Below are 17,472 nucleotides of genomic sequence, written 5' to 3'. Positions count from 1 at the left end.
TACGGTCATATTGAGGACAGGATATCATTGTCACGCAGGTCCCTGTGGCTTAAATGTGTCCACAATCCCAACCCCCAATCTCATTATTTCTTCTTCATCATCGTCGTCGTCTCCTCTGAAATCCAATACCAATATCCAAAACCCTAGCTCTTCTGTCCCCTGTTCCACTGTGGCTGAGGCTTCGTTGGGAACCACTGACCTTGCCATCTGCAAGCTTCAACGTTTTGTTTCCGAGTTCCAATAGCTATCCGAGCCCATTGATCGTGTTAAACGCCTATTACATAACGACAACCATCTTCCTCTGAAATCCAATACCAAAATCCAAAACCCTAGCTCTTATGCCCCCTGTTCCGCTGTTGTTGAGGCTTCGTTGGGAACCACAGACCTTGCCATCAGCATCAGACCTTGGTTGTAGGGATGTAAACGGATCGGAACCATGCCATGTCTTCTTCGCCAAGTATTCTATGGCCGAATACGGATACCTCTAAACGGATTAATGCGGACCTGAATTTTCACCATCCGTCCTGGTGATCCGACCCTCTCTGCGGTGTTCTCTCTAACGGTAAGAAGGTGGAATGGGGCTGGATTCTCTCTTTCATCATATTCTAGAACTTGTTTAATCCTCAAAAACCCTAAAAATCATTATTTACTTAATTTTTTATTATTAAGTATTCGGATTTTTTTGGACGGATTTTAATCGGAGTATTCGGATTATTTTCCTGATATCTCTAAACGAATACGGATGCCCCTAAACGAATACGGATGCGACGTGGATTCGATTTCTGGTTATCCATTTACATCCCTACTGATTGGTTGCAATGGATCAAAATCCGAATCCCAACCACATGCCACTGTCTTCTTCGCCAAGTTCTATGGCCGTCTTGGGCTCATGAACTTCATTAATGCCGGACCGAACACCTCCGTCCTGGTGATACCCCTCTCCTGGTGTCTTGGTAACGGTAAGAAGGTGGGATGGGGTTGGGTTTTTAATGTTTTAGTGTAGAGAGTGTTTAGTAATTGACATATCCCGTTAGTTTTTTAATCAAAATTGAAATTTTGGTGTTTAGTGGGATTGCATTAATTTCACGGGCTATCGAAGGGGGTGTCGTTGATAATTTTCCTTTTTTTTCTTTTTTTCTTTTTTCTCTCCCTATTAGCTATTTGTTTGTTTTTCTTTAAGAGGAAATCTCCTTACCATGAAGATCCGGAAGATTAGTTTCTTTCTAGTATAATAGAGGTGGTAGATAATGAGAACAGAGATCAATCATAGGTGCCACATCATTAGTAATGAAATACTTAACTTCTTCCGCCAGGTGAAGGAAAACTTAATTTTAACTGAAAATATCAAATATCTGTAATATAGAAGAAGAGCTAGGAATGTCATGCAGGTTTACGTGATTGAGAACCTATAATTTTCATCAACTATACAAATACAGTATTATCTTTTTTTTTTGGTAAAACGCAAGTACAGTATTGGATACTGATTGAGGCGTGGACTGGATCATTGTCCAGATAATAATATTCCATTAGAATGCAAAGTTTTAGTTATCACAATGAGATCAGATATATCACATAATTCAAATTTAAATCAGTCTAACCCTATTTTGATTCCAATTGATTCATATAACCATCTTTTGATTTATCAATTATTCATGTTTGATCTTCATTATAGGTCATTGTTTTGTTCTTTAGTCACCAAAATATAAAAAAATTAAATGAAACTTAACTCTTGTAGATCTCAAGATTGTAAGAAAATCTTCGCTTCTTCTAAATTTTAATTTCTAAAGTTCTGACCGATTTAGATCAAAATCAATAGGGACCGATCCCGGGTTTGATTCCATATACTTTATCAACCGACTATAAGATTTCTGATCCTCTTAGGAGTCCTATATATAGTAAGCTCTTCTCTCATATTCCATGTAAAATCCCACTCCTATGTAACTGTTTACACCCTGCTATTTTCGATCAAAGATAAAACAACAACTAGGAGATATATGATCGATGAAGGGCATCCACAATTCCATTTGAAATCATGTGATCCTGTTCAAAGGAATTATAAGGGCATTGTTTACACCTTATTTTCGATCCATGTCAGCAATAGAGAAATAGATTGAAATCTGTTTCAGCCAAGACTAACCTGTTAGTCAGTGACCAAAAAACGATCAGAAAACGGCCAATGGTCGAAAACGGTTAGAAATTGATCAATGATCGAAAACAGTCAAAAAACGGTCATTGACCGAAGAACGATCAGAGACTGACGGATTGCAGTGACCAATAAACGGTCAATAGGATAGTTATAACCAATTCTCAAAGAAGTGGATAGTTGTGAAACTACCTGATAACTATAGAAACACCAAAACTGTCGAGGATGTCTATAAAAAGAGAAATTCAAAATAAAGGAAGGCACCCAACAAATCAACACAACAAGTCTTTTATCTTAAGAATAGTGTAATATAGATTTTCACCCAACAAAATGTCTTTTAGCTTGCTTCCAAAGACATCCATTATCATCAAGTTGCAAGCTTCAATAGTTAATGTCTGACAAAGTTATAAAGACTTCAACAAATTTGTTTCTGGGAAGTAAATGATTTGATCGTAGAGCAGTTGTAAGCCTCATCAGTTTCGGATTTGGCAAGTTGTAATAACTTCAACAAATATGTTTTACAAAGTAAGAAATTTGATTTCTTCTTCTTATTTTTGGCATTTCAATTTTTGTATTTTCAAAAGTCCTTGGAGTACCAAGGCACAAATAGAATCCATCGTCGCCTGGAGCAAATCAGAACACTCTCCTCAATCAACAACGGTCTCAAGATCGAAGGAATTTAGGGGAAGTAGTAACGTTCACATCATATGTTACGCCTTAATCCCACTACGTGTTGGTATTATAAACTTATATAAAGCTTCTACAATCATAGAGATGTGAACCAATGAATAATTATCAATTTCTTTATGTTTTGATATACTTGAACCTTGTTAGAATGTGTCTATCTTGATAATTAGAGGGGTTCCAGAGCCTTCTCTCAAGTCTTGACCCCACCATTAAAAAAAAAAGGGGAGAAAGAACATTAATTGGTGTTATGTTTGGGCGTTTACCTACGCCTAGACACAGCCCAACACCAAAACGGCGTCAGGACCTACGGGCGAAGGGACAGTCTCAGATAGATAGTTTTTATGGAGTATAGGCTTCCCAAAAGATAACAGAGGCGTACAAAGGATTCCTCGGATAGAACGGAGATTGGCCCTCAAGTGCAAAGACATAAAAGAGATTGACTACAAGACCCACTTGTCGAGCAAGGACGAAAGTCGACCTTAGTGATTCGACGGTACCAAGTGGAAGCTAGGGCTGTCATAGAAAGGCGAAATGGATCAGGGGCAGCATCGGTCTTTTTATGTCTATGTCTAGGCATAGGTACATGCCCAGGCACAATACCAGTTAGCGTACCTTTCAACACCACCACAACCCCCCCCCCCCCCCCAAACAAAAAAAAAAAAAAACCAAACCAAACGTCTACTTGGTTTTTTCAAAATTTGTGGGTTGCAAGTTGCAACACATTTACATTAATTACTAGGTCGGTAGTTGTCTCGACGCTCATAATGTAGAATTTTCTGTTAAAAAGAATAAAGGCCGGTGGCTAGGTATCCAATCATACGGTCTCTCACTGTCTTCACCATAACATCCAAACACATGTTCTAATCAATCACTTTTATTGGATGGGTTTTTCTAACCTTTTATTCCCAAGTGGGTCCATGGCCGGTGCCGGCAATGTTACGCCCATGAGTAGTCCTGTTCTGTCATTTTAGACTCTAAACCATTATATAAACACCCCTAATAAGGAAGTCTCTTAAGTCTTAATCAGGAAATTAAGTATTTCTCACCTTTCTGCAACAAACTAATCATCAAAGATGGTGAAGCTTGGATTTGGATGCTTTGGGGACTCCTTCAGTGGTTCTTCTTTGAAGGCTTATTTGGCTGAGTTCATAGCCACCCTTCTCTTTGTCTTTGCTGGTGTTGGCTCTGCAATTTCTTACAGTAAGTGGGCTTCTTCAATCTTCAAATTAAACCCTTTTTTTATTTTTTTTATCCTTTTTGACAAATTGATTAATGGCCATGTACTACGCAGGTGATCTTACATCAGATGCTGCGTTAGACCCAGCTGGGCTAGTGGCCATTGCCTTAGCTCATGCATTTGCGTTGTTCGTTGGTGTGTCCATGGCAGCCAATATCTCTGGTGGTCACTTAAACCCGGCCGTCACCTTCGGATTGGCCGTCGGAGGTAACATCACCATCCTCACTGGCATCTTCTATTGGGTTGCACAACTGCTCGGCTCCATTGTTGCCTGCTTCCTCCTCCAATTTGTAACCAACGGCAAGGTAAGATTGTCTATCCCAGGACAGAGATCGATAACTTCACCAATTGAACAAAGAAAATCTAACGTTTTGGTTAAGATGTTCCGCTTCGGTTATTTGGGACCTTGAATGTGTGGCTCGAGCATCCAAAGCCTTAGACACAAGAGCATGCAAAAGTACCACTTTGCCCCTGTGAGCACTCTCATTGGCGCCTATGCTGGTGTAGAGACACTGCATAATCAGTTAACGATCTCTTGCCCTATCTTTTTATACTATTGGGATATTTCCACTTAATATCTTAAGCATTCGAACTGCAACATCAAATCGGGCGTATTAGCCAGCCATGCTTGGTACCGCTACATACCCGATTTTGTATCGGTGGAATGATTCTTGGAGGTAAATCTGTCTAGAAAATGGTTTATTCATAGAAATTGAGGGCAGAACCGTCTGGTTCAGCTTGGCACGGCTGATCCTATATCGGTGGAAGAGTTCTTATTGGGGGTAAATTTGTCCAAAATTATTTAACAAAATTATGGGTAGAACCCATAAAATGAAAAGTTATTTAAGTCAAAGATATAAAAGGATTTTTAAAAGTATATTTATCATTAGGGAAAAGGAACACTAAGCAATGTTGTGCCTGGGCGTGTACTTGTGCTAGAGACAGCCCAACGCGAAAAGATCGGTGTGTCCTTCGATCTTTTTGCCTTTCTAGGGGATGTATTGGTCTTTTCGTGTTGGGCATCGATTAGCGTTCTTTCTCCCTTATCATTATATTATTTTTTAATTTTTGAATAAATCTTATTATTATATTATTATCAAAAGCTTTCATTGTCATACATATGTTTTCGATTATATATGTGAAATGGCAGTGTTTTTCTCATTGAAAAAAACACATGTTATATTAAAAAAATAAAAAAAATAAGATTATTTGACACCTTAGCATACTATTAAAAAAAACCCCTTACATGAAGTCATCAATATTAGTAAAGCAATAATCCCAAATAATGAATAGGATGAGCTCAAGCAGAGTGTACTAAACATTAAATATTGAAATGATTGGTGTAAACAAGGGAGAGGATGAGGATCTTAAATTCTTAATTCACAGAATATTAGTTCTAATCAGTGTACCTGGTTTCCCTAACCCGATTCTTTCGGTCTGATTTTTGCAGTCCGTCCCAACTCATGGCGTTGCTTCCGGCATGTCAGCTCTCGGAGGCGTCGTGATGGAGATTGTCATAACCTTCGCATTGGTGTACACCGTCTACGCCACCGCAGCTGACCCCAAGAAGGGATCACTTGGAACAATTGCTCCAATCGCAATCGGGTTCATCGTTGGTGCAAACATCTTGGCTGCTGGTCCATTCAGTGGTGGTTCAATGAATCCGGCTCGCTCATTTGGACCAGCTGTTGTCAGTGGAGACTTTGCTGGTAACTGGATTTACTGGGTTGGCCCACTCATTGGAGGTGGTTTGGCCGGGTTTATTTATGGCGACATCTTCATTGGATCTTATGCCCCAGTAGTCGCTGAAGACTATCCTTAAAATTAAGGGATCTTCGCCAGCTCCTTACTTGTTATCTGAAGCTTTTGAGGTTTTCTTTGTGGATTAATAAACAAATTAACGTGTAAATGTTTGCTTTATTCTCCTCTTCTCTCCATCAAATCCAATGGGCTTTGTAGTTTTGTAATCTTTGATAGTTTGTACCTTCTTATGTCAATAAAAAGAATGTAGAAAATCCCCTCATGTTGTTTCAGATCATGGTCAGACCATTCAGGTCTAGCTGCTGACGGGTAGACCCGGTTCATTTTAACTTCTTAATTTATTATCCTTGCGACCCTAGAGAGGGAAGACAAGAAATTAATCCCTCTCACCACCTGAAGGTTTTAAGGGTTCTTCTGATATCAATAAGGGGAGATGGTTTGAGTTTTAAAACTTTAAATAAAGGCTGCAAACATAAGAACCTTATCAAGTAGGGGTGCAAATTTGGCCCTAATGGCCCAAGCCTATCCTTGCCCACCTTGAGCCCGAACAAGGCCTGAGTTGAGATACCTTGGCCCTGAGTTAGGGTTGGGTATGGTTAGGGTTGAGGCCTTGGGTTGAGTCCGGCCCGACCCAACCCAACCCTGTCTTCTTCTTCTTATTCTTCTTCCTAGCAAGGCTAGCCTATGCATCTCCCTTCCCCCCCCCCCAATGGTCAGGGCCAATCAAGGTCAGCTCAGCCCGACCCTGAGGGTGGGTTTGGGTTGGATTTTTCCGGCCCTGAGTCAAGGCTTGGGCCCAGCTAAAGGGACTTCGGGTTGGGCTGGGGTTTTAAGAGCCTTAGCCCAACCCGACCCTGTAGCAACCCTATTATCAAGCCTAACAATTTCTTTTTCAATGTCTAATTGGAATACACATCATTTTTGGATAATTATATATAACAAGAGTAGAAGATTGTTGTCATGTTGCATGGCTCCGGCACAAGCATGAGAGTCAATGAGAGCGCGTGTAGGGACATCAATGGGGATGAAATTTTTTCATTTCAGGAGGCGGGGCGGTTTTTTAATGTGGTCCTGTGTTTGAGTGCAAGCTGCATGCATCCTGGCAGAGATGTTTTTCCCTAATAATAATTCTTATTGACGTCACATCGAGATGAAGGTCCAAGTCATCTCTTTCTGATTTCGATTCAGTTGAATGAGTAAAGAATTGGTCGAAATCGACTTGAACTCTAAAAACCTTTTCTAGATTAGTTGATTTGAATCAACAAGAATCAAAATCATGCTCAACTTTAATGTGGTCCTGTGTTTGAGTGCAAGCTGCATGCATCCTGGCAGAGATGTTTTTCCCTAATAATAATTCTTATTGACGTCACATCGAGATGAAGGTCCAAGTCATCTCTTTCTGATTTCGATTCAGTTGAATGAGTAAAGAATTGGTCGAAATCGACTTGAACTCTAAAAACCTTTTCTAGATTAGTTGATTTGAATCAACAAGAATCAAAATCATGCTCAACTGATTCGATTGATCCTGCTGGTGGATCCGGTTTCACCCGATCCACACGCCCACCTGGGGCAACCGTGGGCCCATAAGGGTCCATATAGAGTTACTTGGAGAAAGGACCATTAAGGGTCTCCTACTCGTACTCAAACACAAAAGAGGGAGGGGGAAGCAGGCTGCAGATATAAGAGAGATCTACAACTGCTTCCCCAATTGCGTGAAAATCTCTCAAGTCTTCTTCCTCTCTGATTGTGTGTAAGTGTATCTCAAAAGCTTCCATCACTGCTCTAAGGTTTGGAGAGTGGAATATTGTTCTTTTACGATCACCTATCGAGAGCACCGCCGCAAGGAAGGCTGTTTGCATTCTCTTCTACTGTTCGTGACACATTCACTTGGCTATCGATCAAGGATGTCTCGATCCGTCTCCGCTGCGTTCTCGCGACTCCGTGCTTCAAGTCTTTGTTATCTTGTGTTGAGTACCAGAGATTATCACAAGGGGATGAATAAATTCTCATATGTTATGGTAATTATGAGCTACATGAATCTAAGATTAGGGGACTGCTTCGAGGACTATAGCAAGCTAAGGAGCAAGGACATACAACCTTATCTGTATTGATGGACTGTATACAGGTAATCGACTTGCTTACTCAAGGAACAAAAGAGGGATGGTCATGGGGGACTTAAAATCTATTAGTGGATGTTGATATGTTCATTAAAAATTTTGATGTTATAAATTTCATTAAAAAAAATCTAAGGATGTTGTCTCCATTTCTCCATAGTCCACAAGTGGGCATTCAAGGTTAGGTTGGATCGGATAATGTTTCTAATTTTCTATTTAGTAAATTACATGTTTTCTTTCGTAAAATTTAAGTTCCCATCCCCCTATTACTCCGAGACTTTAAAAAAGGGCTTTCCTTCCAAGGGTTTAAAAAATTGGTGAATTGTAGGGGGTGTCAATGGGTCGGTTCGAGTTGTGTCGGTTTCGGTGTAGGAATGGTGAATCCGAAACCAAACAAATAAGGAAAGTTCAGTTTCAGCTCAATTTGGTTTTGGGTTGTATCGATTTGTTATTGAGGTTGATTTTGGTTTCGATCTGGTTTGGGTTCGGTTTGACATGCATATGTTATACAAAAGCTATGGAAATTTTGACTTTTTTTTAATGGATTTCTGGTTGTTATCGGTTTGGTTTTGGTTTCGGTCCGGGTTGTTGAGCCAATTTCGATTTGGTTTGGGTTCTTTCGGCTTCCGGCGTGGTTCGATTCGGTTTCGAGATCACAACCCCAATCTGAAACTTGTCCAATAAAAAAATCGATGTGGTTCGGGCCAGTTTACCCTGTTTTGTCTCACTTTTGACACCCCTAATGAATCAAATTGGGAATCGGCTGGGATCGATTCCAATTTTTCCGTTTTGAATCGGAATATTCACCCCCAGATACCCTGATTTTTACCATAGGGTTAATCAGACCAATTCAGGCTGATTCCAATCCAATCTGAACCGAGAATCAGCCTATACAAGTGACAGTCAGCATACAAGAATATTTTGATGATTATGTTAGTCATAGAGGTCAGTGGATGTTGAAACAATTCATAGGGGTATTTTGGTCATTTGATAGTGATGTAGGAGTGTCTGAGATTATGTGGTAGTATGTGACACTTCATTTCAGTGCTATACAGTGTTTGGAAGCCTAGGACAGCTTCTTGTGAAGACTAGATGAATCAAGAATGTTGATTTCAAAGGATTACGCACTGGCAGCGTGTTTGTCAGAATTTTTGGAGGGTCTAATGGCAGAATTGGGCGGAGAAATCTACATGATAATTGTAGTTCATAGAGTCTTCTTTGAAACACAACTAGAATCACGCAATTTTGAGTTCGGACGGCGAAGTTATAGTGATTCCTATTTGGTCACCTGAAAATGAAGGGCATTTTAGATATTCCGACTTGTTTTTAGATTTTTTTTTTTGGGTTTTTATCACGTACCCCCCAAAGGTTTGACATAATTATGAAAATATAGGTTCTTAACAGTTAACCGATACCCCCATTCCGTTAGTCTAGGTTTAACAGTGTTAAAATCAAGGGGTGAACTGAAAAAAATGCCCTTACAAGAAAAATAAAAAAAAACCTGCAACTCATCTTCCCCAAACGATTCGGGGAAGATGAGTTGTAGTTATGAACACCACTGGGTTCTTGAGATTTTGAGTTGCAGATATGAACCTGGAACTTTTCTTATTGCGTCTACTCGCGCTATCTTCTTTATTCTGTCGTTTCTCTTTTGCTCTGATCTGTCCATTGTTCCTTGCCTTGATCTTAAACCCTAAATACTCCTTTGTTTGAAACACAACGAGAAGATGACGGGAAGTAACCCTAAGGGCTTCTCACATAAGTCGTCTTCTTCGTCATCCCATCGCAAAAGCAGATGGGAATCTGTAAAGAATATTAATCCCAATAGTAATTCTGGCGCCGCCAGAGATACAAAGCTCCTAAAACCTTCATCGAATTCTAAAGATGATTCCGCAGCTCCTGACCCATCGAAGCTCCCTCTCGATTCAATCCCTTCATTAGCTCTTGGTCATTTTTCGCCTGGCGGAGGTCGAGCTGGAGCTTCTTTTCCGTTTCAAAACCCAACTGGTATTGGTCCTCCTCCTCCGTCGACTTATGGCTTTCACATGCTTGAGCTGCGAACCATAGCGTTGGCCGATGGTAGCACTCGGTCTTACTTTGCTCTTCCCCACGACTATCAAGACTTTCTGCCTGCTGATAGGTTCTTAGCATTAGGGCGTGAACCTGGCAGTCTAGGGTTAGGGTTTGATAAGCATTTCCCTGCTGGTGGGTTGAGTCCCGAGGGAGGCTTCCGTCGTGATGGCAATGAGCCATTTGGTCATGGAGGCGGGCAATTTGATTACTGGGATTCCTTAGGGCTTGATGGGCGGGTGTCACCTGAAGCTTCATTGAAGAGGAGGTATGGAGATGAGGATGAAAGGGAAGGCAGAGAGAGAGAGAGACAGATGAGGTTATAATAAAATTGTTGGAATCCAAGCCCAAAACCTCAAGAACCCAATGGTGTTCATACCTGCAACTCATCTTCCCCCAATCGTTTGGGGAAGATGAGTTGCAGTTTTTTTTTTTTTTTTTTTCTTTCTTGTAAGGGCACTTATGTCAGTTCACCCCTTGATTTTAACACTGTTAGACCTAGACTAACGGAATGGGGTATCTATTAACTGTTAAGAACCTCAGGGGGCACGCAGAATTTTTCAAAACTGAGGGATTTTTTCATAATTACATCAAACCGGGGGGTATGTGAGAAAACCCCTTTTTTTTTTTTGGATTCCCTGAAAAAAACCAGTAAGGAGTTTGATAATGTGGCCAATTTAGATTGGCAGTACTCATCGTCACAGACACGTGACTGCAAACCGCCCACGCTTAAAGATGTTGAGAAACGACGAAGTTATGCTCAAGATTCTGTTATGGGCATTCTGGTTGGTTGGGTGTACTAACAAAATAGTACAGAAGCATGCATTATATCAAACATTATGTGACCGAGGTAGAGCCACGTCTGCAGATCTCATTTCAAAGGCAAAGATATAAGAGTAAAAGATGCGTTGATGCATGTTGACCGTACGCTCGGGAAAGATTTCTCCGCAATTGATATCATTTGTAGATGCACGCAGCATCTCTACACCGTGCAGAGATTTCACAATACATGGCGCTGCATCAAATAGACTGTCGAGAAACAAAGAGCATGTAGTGAACGTGCACCCGAGAGTGTCTACATGAATCTAAATGGAGGTTTCCCATTTGCCCTGTAAAAACCACCAGAGTTTGATTCGAGTCCAACGATTGAAACCTGTATGCCCCACCCCCGACAAGGTGGACAGTTCAGATGTGACAGATTTCGTCACTGATTCCACGTTTTAAAACCCCATTTCCCCCCTATTACTACTACTTCGTATAGACCAAGCAGCGATCTGAGTCGCATACTCCACAGCTCTGAGTGAGAGAGGCTTTTCTTTCTTTCTTTCATTCTTTCTGGAACTAATTCGCTTCTCCCCTGCTCTAGTTTCTAAATCCGGTACGAATTAAGTTCTTGGTGGTTCTTGAACCTCTTGATTGATAGATGATGAATATGGAAGAGGAGAAGACGATTAAGAGACAATGTCTGGGTTACGAAGATCGGCCTTTTGAGGTAGCAGATGTTTTGATTAATGTTCTTTCGAGGCTACCTGTGAAGATCTTCTTGAGACTCAGGTGTGTATGTAAACGATGGCATAATCTGATCTCTGATGATCCTTATTTCATTAAACTCCATTCTCAGCAATATTCCAAATCGAAACAACCTCTTCACTTCTTTACATCAAGTCCAAGCGATTCAACGAAAAGGGTTCTCTGGCCCATTTTCCTAACATCCATAAACACAGAAAAGAATCAATTAAGTAGATTTAAGTTCAAATCTGAGAATGTTTACGCCAGCCTCTTACCTACTCGTTTCGATCTGGTTTGCATTCAAAACGATGAGATTGTTCATATTTGTAATCCCAGTACACATGAATTCGTTACATTGCCAAAAGGCCCAGAACTTCCTTTCCCCCTTCATTACTCTGTTTATGGTTTCGGATATGTTGAGTCAACTGACCAGTATAAAGTAGTTCGTTTTATCGCTCCTAATTATGGCCTTGTAGAAAGGGGAATCATTGTTGATCCTGCTTCATTAACCATGAAATGTCAAGTCTTTACCTTAGGAATGGAAAGAAGGGTCTGCTCTAGTTCTTCTTGCTCTTCTTCTTCTTGGGCTTGGAGAGACGTGGTGGATTCTCCATATCATATAGGCCGTTCTAGTTTTCCAGCTTTTGTTAACGGAGCCATCCACTGGCTTGTCTTCTATGATCATTTGATTGATAATAAGGTCTACAATGGGCATATGATTGACCCTAACAATACGATCGCCGCGTTTGATGTCGAGAGTGAAGAATTCAGATTAGTCCCACATCCTGAAGGTTGTCCTGATCTTGGGTCTTTACAACCCAATGCACTCCAGTTGGTGGAGTTGAAAGGGTTGCTCTGTCTTTCATGTGTCAAAGGTTCTACAATGGACATTTGAATGTTTAAAGACTATGATCATCATATCGGTGGTGGTACATGGGTGAAAAAATATAGTATTGATCTAAATGTCTTGCCCTGTACCTACCGAATAGATTGGAAAAACGATACAATGGGATATTATGCACCTAGAGACATTGAGGAGAACACAAAGGTGCTTATTGAGGCTTCTCCCAAAGGTTTAGGGTACGTTTGGTAAATGTCTCAACAAAGAACGGGTGTTCTTGACTAAGAACGTTCTTTTGCGTTCTTTGTTTAGAACGGGCGTTCGAGACCAAAAATGACTGCTTTGGTAACGGTCTCAAGAACGCCGTTGAACAAAAATGGCGTTTGGTAAAACTCGTTCTTCCCTATTTGATGTTAATTACAAAATTGCCATTTCCTTCTAAATTACACCAATAAATACTTGTAAAACTCTTTTCTCTCTTACCAACCTTGGCATAAAATTAAAATATCTCATTAACATAACCAAAGTAATTATAAAAATATACCAAATTTAGAAAATACCATTAAAATTGGGTTCTTATGTGGATTAGTGTCATAACCGACAATGCTATGAACATTGAATAAAAATTGGGCCTCGGGATTCGAACCACCATCCCCTTGGAACATGGTCAAGTGCTCTACCAATTTGAGCTAAAGACCCATCAAGTACTCATTGATTAGGGGACACAGGATAAAGTATTGTTAATTAATTTACTTTGTTCTTCCCAGTAGTACTTCCTACTATTTTTTTTTTTGTTGTAAGGTGGTACTTCCTACTAGGACCACCAAATACGTGCAAAAACATACAATCTGGTCAGCTTGTAAACGTAATGGATCCATCACAACCCTATAATTCGAAATCACTAATGATGGTGGCAATTGTCTAACAGATGGATCCATCACGCCCTATAATTCAGAAATCATCTATTAGGCAAGGAGTCATGTAGAATTCATTTGCCGTATGAAAGACTATCTTGACATCAATCTAATCAAGACAACTCTACTTAGATGGGTTGATCATAGCCCCGAAAATGGAATTGCTACTCACCATTCTCTTGTAATAAAATTAGCAATCGAAGGCTGTCTCCTCTAGTGAGCTCGGGGTTTTTTATGGTTGGGGGAGGAGGGGAGGCCAGGCCATGTTTTGGTCATAGGCCCAACACATGAACCCCAACAATTTCTTATATAGAACCCCAACAATTTCTTATATAATCGACCGCATAGGGTCCGGTTTGAGTTTCAATATGAACATATGACTTCAATCATTATTCGGTCATGTGTTGAAATTTAAAATTTACCTCGCTGGTTTGTTAGTCCATAATAATGGCTGGACTTGTGCTATTTTAGTTTACTGGTTTCAAAATTTTTTTTTAAGTTAACATAACTAGGATTCCTCCAAAGCTTTCCAACAACAGCTTGGTAGGTTACTCTTTCCTTTTAATCTTAACCCATGGAGTGGTTTTCTTTAGAATATGCTCTCAAACATTTGAATTCGAGAATTATATGTGGTCTCCTCTCATGGCAAGAATTTGAGGATGAGAGCAGGAGAGTGACATGACACTCCTATCCCCGTGGATTTGGTCAATAAGATCACAACATCTCACTCCCTCTCAAGGACTCATCGTCTCATCCCAAAACCCAAGTTCAAGTACAACCAATAAACTTGCAACCACTTTCTCCCAAGCCAATAAAACTCTCTCTTTCTTAAAACCCTCTCTCTTAGAGACCATTGAGAAAGAAGGCCCTCCAATCCGACATTAGACACACACACACACACACACACACAATGTAATATCCAACTCGAAACTCCATGCATTCCATCAACAACAGAGACCCACAATCTCAACTTACAACATAATCAAGAGATCATCTCTTCAAAAAAAAATGTTCTTTTTTTTGAAGAAATAAAAAAGCAAATAGAGAAGAACACTCGATTCGCATTACCATAGAAGGATAAAATCATAAGGAAGAAAATCGATACAAAATTTATTCAAAATTTATTCAAAATCAAGAATACAAAGCAATTTCTATTCGTAAATAGAGAGAGAAAAAAACCCAACTAAATCGAGTAAACACCATTACAAAGAGAGAGCAGAGAGCTACGATCTCGCTACCTTGCTGAGAGAGTGGGAGAGAGAGAGTCACCTTCACACTTCGATTCTGCAGGCATGGTCGTGGTAGAGAGGATCACGCAGAATCCTTCAAGTTGTTGCTCTAAATCCCGAGACAAAAAACGAAGTGAGAGAAAGAACGAGACAGAGAGATAATAAAATCATCACGAGAAAGAAAGAAGAAAGACGCAAAAGCAAGAATCGGAATGACTCAAAGATAATAAAATCCCCAAAATCCATTATACCCATACATCCATACCTAAAAAACAAACCGTAAAATCACAAGATGTATGAATAAAATCCCCAAAATCCCTAACATCCATTCTTAAAAATCCAGACGAAAAATCAATTTTCTCAACAAATCCATAATCATACCTTTCTAAATCCTTCAAATTTTAGGGATGTAGATCCAATTCCCGAGACACATGGGATGAAAAATTCAGACCTGGGTCGATCATCACAAAACAACGATCGAGAGAGAGAGAGAGAGGGAAAGAATGAGACAGAGAGAGAGGCAGAGAGAGACAGAGAGATAGCGAGATAGAGAGTGAGAGAGGGAGAGAGAGAGCGAGACAGAGAGACAGAGAGACGTGAGGGAGAGAGGGAGAGAGCGAGAGAGAGATAGAGGGCATGGTACCTCGAGTTCTCTTATGGGTGGTCTCCTTCGTTTCCCCTTCTTCTTCCCTCCTCTTTGCAAGTTTCTTTCTCAAGCCGTGAATCCAATGAACCCAATTCCATATCAATTGCAACAAAGTCCTATTGACGAAGATAGAGAGAGCGTGAGGGAAAGAACGAGCAAAGAGAGACAGAGATAGCGAGATCCATGCATTAGTTTCGTACGTAGAGAACACTAAAAATAATACTTGTGGTTTTGATCCAAGTTTGATAATGTATATTGTTCTTGGACATTGTATCGAATAAAGTTTAATATGGAACATAACACTGTTCAATATAAATATAATTTCAAGATTTAAGAATCTTGATTTGTTAGAAAGCTTTGTTTTGACAACTTTCTAACAAGTTCAAAATTGCTTTTAAATCCGTTGCTTAAAATGATTTTTTATCAGCTTTAACTCTATTATGCAGGGAAAAACATTGAAGTAGTAAGCAAAAGCAAAGGAGTGGTGGGTTCTTCATGTAGACCAAGATTCCGATTTAGTAAATAGTTTTTTTTTTTTTTTTTTTTTTTTTAGATCCTACTCGATGGCATTGTCGAAGGTGGGTTCTCAATAATCTTTTATACATGTAATAGGTAGGGTATGCCCTCCTTTCATTTTTTGTATTTTTTTCTTTAATAATACAATATACATTTTAGTAAATAATAATAATAATAATAATAAAGAAAAAAAGAAAAAAAAGAAGGTTAACTCCGCTAGTGTTTGCTACCGGTCTCAAGCTCCTGATAAATGAGGAGGGTTGCAAAAATTTGAACTTTTGTGGTCAACGTCACATTCTCACCAAGATTCTAAAACTCGTGGTTTCGACTAAGTTTCGGCCAGCCAAAATCTGAGTTCGTCTTGGTTTCGACAATATCTTGGTCGAAACTGGAACTTTCTCCAGGTTGACTGAACCTTGGTTTCGAGGCCGGTTGTTTTTTTGCCTTGATTCTTGTTGTGCTACATATTTTTGACATTTTAAATTTAATCCATGCATTAGTTTCACATAGAGAACACTAAAAATAATACTTGTGGTTTTGATCCAAGTTTGATAATGTATATTGTTCTTGGACATTGTATCGAATAAAGTTTGATCGAACATAACACCTTCAATATAAATCGATTTAAGCAATCTTGGATTTGTTAGAAGCTTTGTTTTGACAACTTTCTAACAAGTTCAAAATTGCTTAAATTTGCTTTATATTGAAGGAGTTATGTACTAAACTTAATTTGGTGTACGCAAATGTCAAAATTGCTCAATAAAAGTTTTGGACATCAAAACAAAAGAATATTTTATCGCACTTTTGGGTTTTTAGCAATATTTTACCATATTAAGATTATGAAATTTTTAAATTTAAGAAAAACCCTAACATTAGAAAGTTAAAAATTGCACCGACCACCGAAAATCCAATTTTTGTTCTTGAATTGGGGGGTTGATTTTTTTTCCTTTTGAAATTTGATTTCTTAATTATTTTTATTGGATTCAAATAGGGGGTATTTGCTTATTTATAAATAATATCTTATTAGGCATAAATAAGTGTTTGCCCTAGTTAATGGCATACTTAAGTATCTATACTAGTTTCGAGCCAGGTTTCCCCAAGTTCGATGGGCATAAATGTCGAAACTTGTGAAATTACCAACATCTCAGTCGAAACTGGTTGAAATCATCGAATTTCGATCGAAACCTTGGATTTTTTAAAATCACCCCTCAACCATGGAAGAAAAACTCGACCAAAACTTGTCGAAACCACTGAGTTAACTTGGTTTTGCAGGTTTCTGAGACGAATTGAAGGGTGATTTTAAAAAATCCAAGGTTTCGACTAAAATTCAATGGTTTCGACCAATTTCGACCGAGATGTTGATAATTTTGCAAGTTTCTGACACTTATGCCCATCAAAACTTGGGGAAACCTGGCTCGAAACCAGTATAGATACTTAAGTATACCGGTTTCCAGGCCAGAAACCAGGACAGACACCTATTTATGCCTAATAAGATATTATTCATAAATAAGCAAATACCCCCTATTTGAATCCAATAAAAATAATTAAGAAATTAAATTTCAAAAGGAAAAAAGTCAACCCCCCAGTTCAAGAACAAAAACTGGATTTTTGGCGGTAGGTGTAATTTTTAACTTTCTAATGCTAGGGTTTTTCTCAAATTTAAAAATTCCATAAATCTTAATATGGTAAAACATTGCTAAAACACCAAAAGTGCGGTAAAATATTCATTTGTTTTGATATCAAAAAAAAAAAGTTTCATTCAGAGTGGTTTTGACGGCATTTACGCACTCCAAATTAAGTTTTAC

The 17,472-nt window shown here is 39.2% G+C and overlaps 1 protein-coding gene across 1 annotated transcript; it reads left to right on the top strand.

The window, feature by feature from the left end:
* Positions 1 to 3,876: 3,876 nt before the first annotated feature.
* Positions 3,877 to 5,944, top strand: LOC122659918 (probable aquaporin TIP2-1). Its single transcript, XM_043855082.1, has 3 exons — positions 3,877 to 4,030; positions 4,122 to 4,372; positions 5,518 to 5,944. The coding sequence occupies exons 1-3, from the start codon at positions 3,904 to 3,906 to the stop codon at positions 5,887 to 5,889; spliced, it is 750 nt and encodes a 249-aa protein (XP_043711017.1). The 5' UTR covers positions 3,877 to 3,903; the 3' UTR covers positions 5,890 to 5,944.
* The last annotated feature ends 11,528 nt before the right edge of the window (positions 5,945 to 17,472 follow it).

This window comes from Telopea speciosissima, chromosome 1 (genome assembly GCF_018873765.1).
Source record: "Telopea speciosissima isolate NSW1024214 ecotype Mountain lineage chromosome 1, Tspe_v1, whole genome shotgun sequence".
In the NCBI taxonomy this organism is placed as follows: domain Eukaryota; kingdom Viridiplantae; phylum Streptophyta; class Magnoliopsida; order Proteales; family Proteaceae; genus Telopea; species Telopea speciosissima.
Note: the sequence above shows the minus strand (reverse complement) of the source record. Positions and strands in the feature narration are given on the sequence as shown.